Source organism: Sarcophilus harrisii, chromosome 6, assembly GCF_902635505.1.
Source record: "Sarcophilus harrisii chromosome 6, mSarHar1.11, whole genome shotgun sequence".
NCBI lineage: Eukaryota > Metazoa > Chordata > Mammalia > Dasyuromorphia > Dasyuridae > Sarcophilus > Sarcophilus harrisii.
In genome coordinates, this window is record NC_045431.1 from 8,745,395 (window position 1) to 8,761,398 (window position 16,004).

Consider the following 16,004-nt stretch of genomic DNA (forward strand, 5'->3'; position numbering starts at 1 on the left):
ATTGAGAGCCTCCCAGCATTATTAGGGCTTGGGTTTCAGTCTGCCTTCTGACACATAGAAGCTTTGTGGTCCTCACAAGTCCCTTTACTTCTCAGCCCCCAACCTACTCCCCCAGGCAGTAACATTATTAGTTTGCCAATTTATGGCATTTCAGGTCAAGACATCATATACAAATTGCTTTACCAGATGCTTTCATCCTAACTCAGTGAGGTGGAGTAAGTCTGATTTTCAGAGATTAGATAATTTTGTTATAGAGAGATTGTGATTTTGCCAATGCAGTAAGTATTGTGGCTGAGACCCAAACACCCCAGATAAGGTTCCATTGTACTACACTACCTCGTGAGGCTAAATGGATATGGCTGGCAAGTGGCATCATGGAAAATAATTTTGATCAGGTGGGGTTGTCTTTGTGTTCCTCATAAAGGAGTATAGCTTCTCTATTGGGTACTTTCCCGAAAAGTACATTATTCCCTGGATAGATTCAGGGATATTTAAAAGGATCACAACCAACCAAACAGGAATCATTAAGTACCAGAGTACTTGTATACAGTAGAGTACAGAGTGGGGTATACAGTGAAAATCCATACTTTTTTGATGCAGTGAACTCGTCCATGGGAGCAATAATCAGTATCCTTTTTGATAAAAAGTTGAAATTTCATGGGCCAAGTGCCAACTCTTTGAGATATTGCTTCTAAAACCTGGGTTTAAATTTTTTTATTGGATGGTTATTATTTATTTTATGTTTATATTTATTTTAATTATATATAATTAATATATATTTATATTTTTTATCTTATTGGGTGATTGTTGGGATGGATGCAGAATTATTTATGGAAAGAATATTGTAAGCCTTAGAACCCTATAGAATATGAGTTCTTATTGTTAGTCTAATAGAAAGTTACCTTGGAGTAAGATGGTGATTGGTAATTGCTAATATTTCATTTAGGGGAAAAAAAGGTTTAAATTTGTTTAAATGGTAATTGTCAGGCTTACTGTAATTCTGCGAATAAATAACTGTCAGTATATTTAAGAGGGGCTTATTTTCTCTTTCAGGTAGAAGATAAAACAATTTTTTTTAAAGAATTCATTCACTATCTTAAATATGCTATGGTGATCTATAAGCGGGAACCTGCTGTGGAGAGAGTAATAGATTTTGCAGCTAAATTTGTTACTTCATTTCACCAACCAGAAAAAGAAGATGATGAAGAAGAGGAAGAGAGTTCTCTTTTAAGTTATTTGTTTACTTTTCTCCTAGAGGTATTATCTGATTCATTCTTCAGATGTCTTAGGAATTTGCTTACTAAGAACGTTTGCTGAAATAGTGGGGCCTTTAAACATGTACCATTTAGAAAATAAAATGTCATTTAGAAAATATATGTAAGTGGGAGAATATTCTATTAGTTTTCTAAAACTTAAAATCAGCTCTGTAGCATATTAACAATATGACCATTTAAGATAAAGATTTGATAAGTTCAGTATATTTTTGATGAGAAAACTAATATTCTATTAAATATAAATATGGCTTAAACAAGTATATTTTTGCTATGAAAATTATGTTGAAGAATCACTTTTAAGGGTAATTTTCTTTAAATGAGGTTTAAAGAATATATGAGGGCATACAGATGAGATAGTTAAAGCTTTTATATTTTACAATATAAAATGTCTTATACATTTCAGAAATTAAGAAATATAAACTTTTGAAACTGGAATGTATTTGTGTACATATTATGGAGAAAAATGTATTGAAATGAAACTTCTATAATATATCCTATGATTAATTCTTGATTTGTTTTTGTCTCAGTCTCATGAAGCAAATAGCAATGCTGTTAGATTTAGAGTGTGCCATCTTATAAATAAACTTTTGGGAAATATGCCGGAAAATGCCCAGATCGATGATGATTTGTTTGATAAAATTAATGAAGCCATGCTTATTAGAGCAAAAGATAAGATTCCAAATGTGAGGATTCAGGCAGTTCTGGCTCTTGCCAGACTTCAGGATCCCAAGGATGACGACTGTCCTGTAATTAATGGTATGTGCAACATCATAATTCATTTCCAAGTTCACTGGGTTTATTTGCTTATCAGTAATTGGATTTTTAAAGTTAATTGCTGTCATAGAAGCTTTTCAAATGATGGTTTATTCTAATATGTGTAAAATGCTTGAAATGTAGGAACAAAAGTAGTTTTTTCCCCTCAGATAGCAATGTTGAGACATTTTTGAGAACTTTTCAGAACAGTCCTTTAAAAGGGGGCCTAAAATATAGATGGATTTATCCAAACTCCCTCTAAATGGTTCCTTGTATTCTTAGAATAACTTTTCAGCTTTTTGAAGCCAAAGGATTTGAGTTTGAATTCTAGCTATGCCATTTATTATTGTCTCTCCAGCTTTTCTCAAGTCAAGACTTACCCTCACTGGGTCTCAGTTTCTTTGTCTTTATGTTGAGCGTTGGTCTAGACTCAATGGTTTCTGCAGCTCAAGGTGATCATAGACTTGTAATCTGAACTGTGACTAGTGTTTATGCTTGATCCTTTATGCTGACTCAGGAAATCTGCTGGAAAAAATGCGACATCTAGTTCACTGTTGACTTAATGGTGCTTCTAAAGGTTATTATTGAATATTTTTTTAATCTTTGCTATTTCTCAGAAAAACAGTTTTATTTTGACGTCTTTTGTTTTTATATTCCCTCTTCTAGAATGCCTTATAACAAGGGATTTTGATTTTTGTTCATTTAAAATATAATTTTAAATGTGATTTGAACTGATTTATAATTATTTATTTCAATTAGGGTGATGTAACAGACTCTCAGTGAGTGCCTGTAATATATATGTGTTGGCCTCTAGTGATGCATAGAAATTAAATTTGAATGTAAAATATTGAACATGGCAATGTTTCATTGGGTACTTAGTGTGGCTTTTATTTTAAGTAATATGGAAACATTTTCTTCAACATACCTCTTTCCTCTCTTGTCATTCTTTGTTATTCTCACTTCTTCAAGAAGCCTTTTCTGCTCCTTTCTACTGGGATCTTCCTTTCATTTACAATGCACCTATCTCCTAAACGGTTATTTGCCTATTATCTCCTCCATTATAATGAGAACACCTTGACAGCATAGACTGTGTTTTTGCCCTCTTTGGTATTCCCATCACTTAGCACTCTGGCTGGTACATGGTAGCTGCTTATTATAAAGGTTTACTGACAAAGTGAATCCAAGTCTAAAATTAGTTTTTCAGGAATGTTCAACTAATATTTCTAGGTGTTAATTTCTATTAATTACACATTGAATGCATCAATTTAATTTTATTGCCTATCCCTTGTAATAAATAACACTACCTGCTGTATTGTTCTTTGCAGCTTATTAAGTGCTTTATAAACATCTCACTTGATGGTGGTGTCAATCTTGCGATATCACACAAAAAAAAAAAATTAATGCAAATATGATGATTCCCAAACCAGATGAGAAAGCTGGTTCAATTAAGTGCAGTGACTTATAGTAATGTGGTTTGTAAGTGACAAAGGTCTCCACTGTTCCTTCTTCCTTCCCCAGAGGAGGAGGATCCATGACAGTGAGGATCTACTGGCAGTTTTGTTAAGTTCTATTTATTGTTTTCACGTGAATGAATAAAGTGATTGCTCTAGTATTAAAACCTTAAAGCAGCTAAAATTTTTTTTTTGGCTGGTTATTTTCAAGCTTATAATACCTTACTTGAGAATGATTCGAATTCGGAAGTGAGGCGTGCAGTGTTATCTTGTATTGCTCCATCGGCAAAGACTTTGTCAAAGATTGTTGGGCGCACCAGAGATGTGAAAGAGGCTGTCAGGAAGTTGGCATATCAGGTACATGAGATTTAAATGTCTTATGCGTGGATACTTTAAAAATGAGAGTCCTGCTTAAAGTGTTAATTTAATTTGAAAGACTATTTAGCAATATAATGAGGATCTTCCCACCTAGATGTTCATAAAAAAGAAGTATATTTTGTAGAAGCCTATTATTTTGCCATTTTTAATTGGTAACCATCTTTTATATAAAAGATGGTGTGCTAATTTTTTCTTTTAGGACAAAGAAGCTGTATAATTCCATTTTTATATTAAACAAAAATATAGGGTTTTTAATGTTTCCAAGTTAATGGAACTTAACTGTTGTCTATCATGTATTTTTTAAGGTTTTAGCTGAAAAGGTTCATATGAGAGCTTTGTCCATAGCTCAGAGAGTAAAGCTTCTTCAACAAGGACTTAATGACAGATCAGGTAAGGTATATATGTATATATAGATATGTGTGTATTTATATATAAATGTATATATATATATATATATATATATATATATATATATGTGTGTGTGTGTGTGTGTGTGTATGTGTGTAAGTTTAGAAGATTTGCTGGCATTTTTGGATTAGGTTACCAGGAGAAATAAGGTCATGCTTTGTATATTTTACATCTCCCTTTGCATCTAGCATATTCGTTTGTGTATAATAATAATTGTCAGTTGTGTGTTGTTTTAAATTTTAAAAAATATTTTATACTATCTTTTATGAACTTCATGAGGTAGTTACCACACTTACACATCACAGCTCCGAATGTGTTTATAGAAAAGGTAGAAATGGCATTTAAAGAGAAAATAGGAAAAGTAGTCACAGTAAACCAAGTACAGAATAGACACAATACATTTTTACCCTTAGGAAGTTTTCCTCACTCTTTCCCCCATTCTTGATTTCCTCTCTGTTCATTTCACTGAGCTTTAGTTCCTGTAATGAAAAATTTCCCCAGTCTTACCAAATTTAACAAAGACAGGAAGGAAGTTGTTTCCTTGAAGGCTGCATTCCCTATTTTTCCATACCTCTATAATCTATAATCCAATTTCTATTTTAAACTATTCCTCACAGCTCTTTCAGATGTGGAAACCAGATCTCAAGTGGTTTAAATGCAAATAGGATAATTCAAAAATAAGAGTAGTAGATTGAAGAAGGGAAACAGACTAGTATTTTTTTGTCCAGTTTAACATTAATATTTTCCTGTTAATAATATGTTACTTAGTATTTTGGCTGCTCATGTATTATTCAAACTCATTTTCTTAGTCTTCCTGAAAGTCCCAAAAGCCAAGAGTAAAATTTAAAATTTACATTCTTGTTTACTATATTTCTGGCATGGAGACATAGTCCTTTGCTTCTTAAGGCAGTTCAAAATTTCTCTCTTCTTCATGCTCAGAAGAATACCATTTTTACTTGACTTGGTTTTATCAGAAAACTTGTGAGAATTTCCAAGTAGTGAAAGGAGGAGGTATCTTAAAGAATAAGCAAACTATATGAAAAGACTGAAAGACCATATTAGATGATGATATTTTCCCTAAAAGAAGTTTTTATCAGAGAAGCATCATAGTGGTGTTTCCTTCCCTTTAGACTTAACAGTGACTATCTAATCTGGTCAGTTGCCATGCAGATTTTTATCTTATTAAAAAATTAACTTATTTAATCCTTAAATTAATAAAGAAGTTGTGCTGTGAGGAAATAACTCTTTTGAATTTTTAGTGGCTGGGAAATTGAAGCTAATTCTTAGAAAATAGATTTACAGGCACACAAATGAATCATTGAGGCATCTGTGAATCAGTATAACTGCTCTGGAAAGCAATTTGGAATTATGTAGATAAAAATGTTTAAAATATCTACACCCTTTGACCAAAAGATTTCACTGCTGGTCATCTACCCTAAAGAGATTATTGACCAAAAAAAAATGACCCTATATACACCAATATTTTTATAATAGCATTTTTTGATAGTAAATATTTGGCAGTAGAAAGGATGTCTATTGATGAAGGCAATGACTAAATGAAACGTATAAGAATGTTTTGTAATATCACTATGTTGTAAAAATAGACTATTAGAATAAGTGAAGAAAACAGAAAGACTACATGAACTCTAATGCAGAGAGAACAGAGCCAGGAAAACAATATAAACAGTGACTACAAGAAGATAAGTAGAACAGTTACCTCAAAGCAGTAGAAAGTTAATGTAAAAGTAAGAAGAAAGTCATGACCCCAAAGAAGAATTTTGCTTTAAAAAAAAATGTTCTTTTTAAAAAGCAAAAAAAAAAAAAATCTTTGATATATGAGATGGTTCTTTGAGAGGAGAAGGGACAATAATATAAATAAATATCTAGGTGATCTAAAAACAAAATATCAAAAAAGATCTATTAAAAAATAAAATAAGCCTACATCATCTCCTTCTTTGTGGGCTTCTTCCATTTCTCTGAAAACTTGTGTAGGTTTGCTTTGTCCTGCAAAAATCAGCATTAAACTGTTATCTAAGATTTTTCTTGTCTTTCATACCAAAGTACTTGAAAGCCATTTATATTTATTTTCTCTCTGAATTTTCAAAAATTTGTTTCCTAAACGTTTTCTTCCTCCTTTTCTCTTTTTTCTTCTCTCCCTGTTTCCTTCCTTCCTTCCTCTCTCCCTCCCTCTCTTTCTCCCTTCTCTTCTTCTTTTGTTCCTTCTTTCCTATTATAGATTTCTAAGTGGTTTAGTAGATTGAGCGCACTAGGCGTGGAGTCATGAAAACTTTTTCTGCTGCTACTGATTTAATTATATGAAATTATATTTTTATTATTCATATATTATTGTTACATATTTTTGATAAGATCCCAATAAAAAATACAATTTAATTTAAAAAAGAAAGTTGTAGATTGGTCAGAAGTACAAGGTTTGAGCTAACTTTGTAACTGTTTTGTGTAACTTTGGGCAAATCACTTGAGCCTCAAATCCCGAGTCGCAATTTCTTAATCTGTTAAATGTGCACAGACCTTGTTTCTGCCTGCCTAGTGCTGGGCACTAGGGACATAGAGACAAACACAGTCACTTCTCCTCTCGAGGATCTCCTGTTCCTCTGTGTGGAGGGAGTGATAATGGATGGAGATGAGGTTTGACAGTTAGCTTGGCATTGAGGTGCAGGCAGTCTCCAAACACCTGGAGGTGGGGAAAGAGGTCAGGGGTCATTGATGGCAAAATGAAGAGTGAACTTGGAGTCAATAAAATTGCTAAGGATTAGAGTATATAAAAATGGTCCAAAAATAGAATTCATCTTCCTTGTATTTTGATTGTCTTTTTTTTATTAATTTGTTTTCTTGGTCTCCATCACTCTTATTAGAAATTCCAGGAGACTTGATATCTAGGTTTAACATTTAATTCTGTGGTCTGAGGAAAGTTCTGGGTCCCATTTATCTTATTTGCAAAATGAAGGGGTTCTGAAGTTTTGTCTATCCAGGACTTAGAAGATAATTAACTAATCTTTATTCAGAAGAGCCAGATGGAGATTGCTGATGTGGTGTTCTTAAATTTCTGTATGAGCAGAGTCTGTGAAAGAGGTTATGCAGAAGAAACTGCTTCAGGCTTGGCTACATTTTACTGAGGGAGATGTCTTAGAGTTCCTTCATCGCCTGGATGTGGAAAACTGTCCCGAAGTGGCTGACTCTGTCCTCAAGGCCTTGTTTGCCACGATTCCTCTCAGTGAACTGATGGAAGTCTGTAAAAGCAGTGACGGCAAGTAAGCTGCCCTTTCCTCTTTCCCTCCTTCCCCCTCGTCTTACTGGGAGTCCTGAGCTGGTAGATGGAGAGAGACACAACTTCCTTTGATACTTAGTTTTATTTTCACTCTCTTTTTGAGTCAGGGATACCTCTGGTCTTGCTTTTGTCTTTGTCTTTCAGCGATTGTATGGCTGCCCTTTTTATCTTCTTTGTTCTTTTTTACAGAGAGCTTCTTTTAGATATATATCACAGTTTATTCACTCTTTTTATTATTTTGGTTTTGTGTTAGCCAACAGATTGTTACATTACTGTGTGTTGGATCATTTTGCTTTTTTTTTAAATCCTAAATTTATCAGTTTATTTTTTAAGGGTGGGAGTGGAGTGAGTGGATTATGGGGGAGATAAATAAAATGAACTTGTAGTTAAAAAAAATTATAGCAGCCTTATATCTTTTTTTACCTATCGGTTTAGAGTATGTACTTTAAGTTTTTACTTTTCAAGTGTAAATTATTGCCTTTTTTCTTTTTTTTTTTTAATCAAGGAAATTGATTCCTGTGGAAACACTAACCCCTGAAATTGCTTTGTATTGGAGAGTTCTTTGTGAATATCTGAAATCTAAAGGAGATGAAGGGGAAGCTTTCTTAGAGCAGATTTTGCCCGAAACTGCTATCTATTCAGAATATTTGCTGAGGTAAATAATTCCCTTCTTTTTTATTATCAAAATATTGATTCTAGGCATAAAATTAAAGCTTTCTTAGTAATAGGCTTTGAAGAAAAAGGAGAATATTTGTAGTAACACCATTTGAGATATTATATGTGAGCATTTCTATCTGGAGAAACTTGGGAATAAAAGGCATTGTGGCTGCTCAGAGGTGCAGGATGCAGTGCTACATTTGGAATAAAGGTGGCTTGAGGCCAGTAACTGATGAGAATGAAGCCTTTATTCTGCAGGCTTTGACATGGAAGCAGGTGATGTTTGCAGGAAACATCAAGGTGAGCAGAGCCCTTCACCTGCTCTCTTTGGAGTCTTTGTCCCCTGGGACGCCGGCAGGGCTCCTCTTGTCTCCCTGTGAGTAGGGAGGAAACTGAAGCTCCAGAAGTGGCCTTGCCCCCATCCTTTATCTCCCCACTAGCAGGGCAGGAGCCAGTTTGTAAAGGGGAGGGGGGGTGTAACTGGTTCTGCATCCACTGGACCTCCTGTGTTGCCTCAGTACTTGGCAGTAAATGAAGCAGGTGGCCTTCAAGCCTTCAAGCACAATAAGCATGTCACTTGTAAGTATTAAAGAGGGGTCGTTATGATGATGCAGTTGCTGTAGTGTTTTACAGTTACAAAGTATTTTACCCCATTTAGTCTTTTTCACAACCTTTTGAGTTGGACAAGATTGATGGATTCATTGGACAGATAGATGTGTAAACTGAGATTCAGATAGGCTAGATGGATTGCTTAAGGTCACATAGCTAATAATGGAAAAGAAAGTTCATTGAATTAGAGAGTCCTATTTAGGAGCCATTCCAAGATCTTAGAGGTCTTAAAAGATGATTGAAAGTGGTCACTGAATTTTACTATTTATATCAATCAATATGTTTATGTAACTTATGGGCCTTTATGACACATTCAATAAAAACTGGTTGACTTTGTTTTGTTCTTCAATAAAAGTAAATGCCAATTTCCTTAGTATATCCAAAAACAGTAGCACTATAGGCTGCCCTTATCCATCGCCTCTTTTCTTCTCTTGGTCTAGGGGCATGAAGTTGTATCTGCATTAGGGGAGGAATGATCTTCACAAGATCTGACAAGTTTCAAAAATTAATTTTAAAGCCACTGATTCCGTTCTTCTAAAAGCTTAATATTTGGGACATCAAGAAGTTCTTAAGTCTCACTAAAACTCCTTTAAGAAATTATATTCTTGTTCCTTACATTTCCAAGTTGTGTGCATATCTTATCTCCCCAATTAAATAACTTAACCCTAACCCTAACCCTCAACTTCAGGTACTTGATTTTTTGTTTATTTTATTTTAATCTTTAATGCCTTCTATAGTGCCTTATAGAGTGGGTGCTTAACAGACTTATGCAGGTTTGACTTGAGTAAAGGTGGTGTTGCTTTAGAAAAATAGGCACATACCTGAATGTGTACTGAGTACATTGAGAAAGGGGGGAGCAGGGGCAGGTGGAAAGGGCCCGGCTGACAGTGGGAGTAAGAGATTATGTGAAGGAAGAATTGTGGAGCTCAAAGAGTCGGGAAATGGAGAAGACGAAGGAGTGGGTGAATTAAAAGTATTTCATTATTTCAAATTGAGTATCTGAGAGAAGGGAGACCCTTGATGAAGTCACAGAGGAGTTTTGTGATAAGGACCTTATCACAGAGCCCAGCATCTGCCCTGTGCTTTGAGCCTTGGCTAGCACTTCTCGCTAGCACGAAAGGGACTGTGATCCTCATTTTTCAAATGGGGAAGCTGAGGGTGGGAGAGTTTAACTGACTTCATCAAGATCACACACCTGGTAAATACCTCAATTGAGGTTCAAGCCCAATTTGTCTGTGACACTAGAATGTATTTTGTGCTCTAGTCTCCCCATTTAAAAATGGAAAACTGAGTCTCAAATTAATTTTCCACATTCCTGAATCATCTGTTGTTTTGTAAAAGCACCTAATGATATTAGTCTTTCCAATAAATGGCTTCATTATAAACTTACAAGTTCTCTAATACTAAATTAAAAAGGAGACTGGCCTTTTTCATGACCTGTTAGGGATTTTTAAAAGATGCTGTCTCTTGATGTGTTTTAAAATACATTCTACTTTTATTCAATTCTTTTTAGTTATATTCAGAACATTCCAGTTGTTACTGAAGAAAAAAGAGGCGATTTTGCCTACATTGAAAATTTGATGACAAAAGAGTTTATAGGTCAGCAGTTGATTCTAATTATCAAGTCCTTAGATACCAATGAAGAGGGCGGAAGGTAAGTCTAAATATCTATCATTTATATTTATTTTGATTTGGTTTCTTGTCCCTCTCCTCACCAAAAGGGAAATACATTTTCCTATTTTATAAATGATTAATTTTCTTTTTCAGTTTGTTTTAACACAGGCTTTAACAAACAGACTCCAAACAAAATTTATTTTCTGAAAATAGTTAAATGAAACCACCTGGGAGGGCTAGTATTTTCATTTCAAATTTAACTTCATAGGCATAAAAATCATGATCTATCTATTTGAAATGGTACTAAGAATAGTTTTTATTAATGACATTCTTTTCTTCAGCAATAGTGTGGCTTTTCATCTTAAATTTTTCATCTTTTAAAAAATTATTCCAGCAACTTCTAGTGATATTTTATAAACAGTGCTGTAGGATTTTGGGATTTGAATGACTTAATGTAAACAAAGAGAACCCCTTTAAAAATTATTTTTGACTCTGTACATAGATTTTTGAATCTGTTGTTGGTGTTCTGGCAGAGAATACAGATGAACATAATTAGGAAAGGATTTGATGCTTTGTAGTCAAGTATATCTGTGTTGTCCTAATCAAGCCAACACTTCTTCTTGTACACAGAAAGCAGTTGTTGGCTGTCCTGCAGGAGATCCTCACCCTGCCCACTCTCTCGATCACCTTGGTTTCCTTCCTGGTGGAGAGGCTGCTTCACCTCCTTCATGATGATGTCAAGAAAACTCAGATTGTAAGCTTTGCCTTCCTTTTCTGTGGGAATGGGTGTGAAAGCTCTGAGGAGCTAGGGGGGGAGGGGGGTTAAGCGGGGTGGGGGTCGAGCCCAACCCCTGACTCCGACCTTGGTTTCCCCCCTCCCCTATCCTTCAACAGCTTCTTCTGAGTCAGAGGTGCTTCTGCTGGCCTTGGGTGGAGCCCAGCACTGTCTTTGGTGCCCCGGGCCCTGTTGCTATATCACTTTGAACCAGCACAGATGGCACAGCCACCTCTGTCAGCTTCAGGCAGTTTCCTTGGCTGGCTTCCACTATGCTGCACCCTGCCACGGGAAACCTCTCCCAGCCTGTCCCCCACCTGTCACCTCCTTTGTAGGTGCATTATCTCCGCTAAATTTGAAGCTCCTTGTGGGCAGGGACTGATGGTCTTTCGTAACCCCAGTGCCTGCAACATTGAAAGCGCTTCATAATGTTTACTAATTGATTGAATGAGTGACTGAAAAAGAGAATTAGAGGCCCATACTAGATCGTGTGAAAGGACATTGTTATCTCTATTTTTCATGGAATTTGGCTCTGGCAGCAGGAGCTAGAGGGGGCTGGACCACAACAATGCAGACAAAATAGAATATAGACTAAAGTAGCCTGTTGGTGGGAGCCGGGGAAAAGAAGGGATAGGTGGGAGGAATGACAAGAATCGAGACTGGCTCTCAGCTTGTTAGCCTGTATGGTGGAAAAGGGCAAAAATCCCTTTGGGGAGGGACCTGGTGCTGTTCCCCCGGAGGTAATACATATGTCGGGCCGGAGCTCCACAGGAGAGTTGGGAGGAGAAGAATCGGTTCTGAAGTAATGTGCCCAGAGAGGAGAGGAGAGGAAAAAGAGGAGGCCCGGGGCCAAAGAGAACCCTGTGATTTCTCTGTTCCTCTCAGGTTACAGAAATTATTTCAGAGATCCGGGAGCCCATTGTCACTGCTGAGGCTTCAGAAGATTCTGCTGAAAGAAGGAAAAAAGAGCTCAGAGTAAGTCCTTGCCCCACTGAATAAAATAAATGGGGGAAAGCCAGTGTGTAGCCTGAAGAGAGGACCTTGTTATAGCTTACTTTAAATATTCACATTGCTTGATTAAATACTGTTCTCCCAAAGCATCAGAATCTTGATCAAATAGTGTCCTTGAAAGTTTTTTTCTTCCCCAAAACCAAAGTCTTTCTGCTTTGTCGTTGTCCTGGATGTTAGTCATTGCATTATTTGCGTTAAGCCTACAACTGTCACTTTGCTACAAGTTTTAATAACACATTTAACCAAGTTGTTTTTTTCCCAAATTCTTCTGTCTGGCTTTAGCTGGCCGAAGTCAAGGTGAAGCTTATTGAAGCCAAGGATGCTCTGGAGGAGTGCATCACACTGCAGGATTTTAATCATGCCTCCGTGTTAAAAGAGAAGATAAAAGCGCTTGAAGACACCAAGGTGGAGCTCCTCAGAGAGACGGAGCCAGCCGAGATTGCCGAGGTTCACACAGAGAAGGTACAGACCAGGCGTCTTTGTCACCTCCCCAACCCGCGCACTCCTTAGTGAGAGCTCTTGGATCGGGCCGTGCTGGGGCCAGTTCCTCTGATCCAGAATTGGAAAGCCTTTCTTTGGCTGCTCTGGGCATGGCCTTGCTGATGGCCTGAGGCCTTGGTATAACCCTTACCTTCTTGGGATGACTTCCCTTTATTTTATAGAACAGAGAGGGGCGTGGGGGGGCAGTCTTTCTACCCGCTCCTTTCTTTGCAAAAGAGATCTGGTTATTCTCCTTCAGGTCAGATGTAGCTAGATTGTCCTTGAACAATTTTAACTGTCCATCAATATTTTAAAAAACTCTTTCTTAAAAGATCTGGCTTCTACTTTCTGAAAGCATTAATCATCTGTGAACAAAAGACTTCACACAGGATTCAACACCTGGCTTCTTCTTGCCACTTAGCTCTACAACCAATAAACAAAAGAATCAGCATAATTTATTCTCTTTGATTCCAGAGTGCTCTAGGAACTTTTAGTATCTTAGTACCATTGTCTGGAAAACCTATTATTAGGGGCAGTGAGGTGGTACAGTGGATAGATCACTGACCCTGGAGTTAGGAGATCCTAAGTTCAAATCCAGGCTCAGACACCCCATTTACTAGCTGTGTGACTGGATCCCCTCGTCCAAAAAAAGTCTGTTACTATACCTAAGACTTGGAAATGCTTGTTAAGAATATTTTTTAAAAATTCTAGTGGAAATTAATATAGTCATGTATAGATTCATGTATAGATGAATTGTTTTTTAAATCATGTTTGCTTTGAGATTACATTTTAAATGATTGTTTCATCTAATAAATGGATTGGATTTTAATTTTCACAGAATTTCATTGATCTTAATTTTCTTGAATTTCAGAAAGTCTCAAAGTATCAGTGTATGATATACTTATGAGATGATTTTCAAAGTTGCTGGAAAAATGTAATTTTAAAAGGATTGGCATCTGCCTTCTTAGAAGCAGGATCTCCTTTTCTCTTTAATTAAAGTTTAGCTATGACAGTTTTTATTAGCCCGTATCTATTTTGCCGAATCAGTATAAATAGGCTTCAAAGGATAACATTGCTCCAAGTATCTTTTGGTGGTTTTTTTTAGTTCATTTTTGAAATGCTGTAGATAACTACTCAATGTGTCATCCACTTACTTATCACCTTATTTAAAGGAAGGCCTTTTTTTTTGGTGGGGGGGGATGATTACCATTTTGTTATATGGTTTGAAATCTGGAACTGCTGGGCTAACTTCCTTCACATTTCCCCTCCCTCCCCCCCCTTGATTTTCTTGCTATTCTTGACCTTTTTTTTCTTCCAGAAGAATTTTTTATTATTTTTTCTGGCTCTATAAAGTAATTCTTTGATAGTTTGATTGTACAGTACTGAATAAGTAAATTACTTAGGTAGAATTGTCATTTTTGTTTTTTGGTTAGGCCTACCCTTTAGCAATTACTATTTCTCCAATTATTTAGATCTGTATTTGTGGAAAAGTGTTTTGTAATTGTGTAAATGTAGTCTCTTGGTTTGTCCTGGCAGATAGACTCCCAGTTATTTTTTAACTATCTGCTTTTCTTTTAAGTAGAATTTCTTTATCTGTTTCTGCTAGATTTTTTTTTTTTGGCAATAAATTGAAATGTTGGTGATTTATATGGATTTATTTTATATTCTGTAACTTTGTTGAAGTTACTAATTGTTTTAGCTGTATTTTTTTGTAGATTCTCTAGAGTTCTCTAAGTCTACCATCATATCACCTGCAAAGGGTGATAGTTTTGTTTTCTCATTGGCCATTTTTATTCCTTAATTTTTTCATTTCTCTTATTGTTATAACTAGCATTTCTAATATGATATTGAATAATAGTGATGATAATGGACATCTTTGCTTCATGACTCATGATGTTACTGGGAAGGCTTCACATTTATTCCCGTGATAGATAATGCTTGCTTTTGGTTTAGTTTTGTACTCCTTTTCATTGTAAGACAGGCTCTACTGATTCTTTTGCTTTCTAGTGTTTTTAATAGCAATGGGGGTTGTATTTTGTCAGCTTTTTTCTGCATTTATATGATTTTTGTTATTAATATGGTCATTTATGCCGATAGTTTTCTTAATATTATACCTGTCCTGTATTCCTGATATAAATCTCCTACCTGTTCATAATGTATGGTCTTTGTGATATATTGCTATAATCTCTATGCTTGTATTTCATTTAAAATTTTTGTATCACTATTCTTTCTCTTTTGCTGATGTATACATTAAGACAGTGGTTCTCAAAGTATGATCTAGAGAATGCTGGGGATCTCTGAAACCCTCTTAGAGGGTCTACAAATTCAAAAATAATTTTTATTTCCAATATGGTAAATGTCTATAAATATAACCCAGATAAACAAAAACACTTTGGAGAGATCCTCAATAATTTTTAATAGGATAAAGATACTGAAAATAAAAGTTTGAGAACCACTGCATTAAGAAATAGAAATTTTTTCCAAGTGCTATTTTTGGCTGTATCCGACAAATTTGCTATATTGTCTCATTGTCATTTTCTATAATGAAATTATTGTTCTTAATGGTTTATTCTTTGACCCACTCATTCTTTAGGATTAGATTTAATTTCCAATCAACTTTTAATCTCTGCTTCCATGGCTCTATTAAATGTAGTTTTTATTGAATTATGATTTGAAAGGGTACATTTAATATATTTGCTTTTCTGCATTTGGTTGTGAGGTTTTATGTCTTACTTCTTGGTCAGTTTTTGTGAAGGTGCGTGCCATGTACAGCTGAGAAAATCCTTTCTGTTGCCATTCAGTTTTCTGCAGAGGTGTATCATATCTAATTTTTCTAGGGTATGTATGTATTTTTCTAGGGTAGATATGTGGGGTGAGTATAATAGTAATGTTCTGTGGCAAAGCAAAAGCCAAAATAGATCTAATTAAAAGAGATAGGGAAGAAAACTATACATATATAGACAGTGAAGCAATGACAATACTAAACACATATACATCAAATAAAACAGTATCTTTATTTTTTTTTTTTTTGGCTGAGATATTTGGAGTTAAGTGACTTGCTCAGGGAAGTGTTAAATGTTTGAGGCTAGATTTGAACTCAAGCCCTCCTGATGTCAGGGCTGGTACTCTTATCTACCACACCATCTAGCTGCTCCAGCATCTCTTTTTTTTTTTTTTAACTTTTTATTGACAGAGCCCCATGCCTGGGTAGTTTTTTTTTTTTTTTTTTTTAAACATTATCCCTTGCACTCACTTATGTTCTGACATCTCCCCTCCCTCCCTTCACCCCCTCCCCCAGATGGCAAGCA

At 35.6% G+C, this 16,004-nt stretch overlaps 1 protein-coding gene across 1 annotated transcript in view; it reads left to right on the forward strand.

The window, feature by feature from the left end:
• NCAPG (non-SMC condensin I complex subunit G) overlaps positions 1–16,004 on the forward strand; it is a 32,810-nt gene that overhangs the window by 2,442 nt on the left and 14,364 nt on the right. Inside the window, exons 2-11 of the mRNA XM_003773355.4 lie at positions 1,054–1,257; positions 1,802–2,030; positions 3,690–3,835; positions 4,162–4,246; positions 7,341–7,533; positions 8,056–8,205; positions 10,330–10,470; positions 11,061–11,184; positions 12,091–12,180; positions 12,499–12,678. Coding sequence (XP_003773403.1) covers positions 1,054–1,257; positions 1,802–2,030; positions 3,690–3,835; positions 4,162–4,246; positions 7,341–7,533; positions 8,056–8,205; positions 10,330–10,470; positions 11,061–11,184; positions 12,091–12,180; positions 12,499–12,678 — 1,542 coding nt within the window. The remainder of the gene's footprint in view (positions 1–1,053; positions 1,258–1,801; positions 2,031–3,689; positions 3,836–4,161; positions 4,247–7,340; positions 7,534–8,055; positions 8,206–10,329; positions 10,471–11,060; positions 11,185–12,090; positions 12,181–12,498; positions 12,679–16,004) is intronic.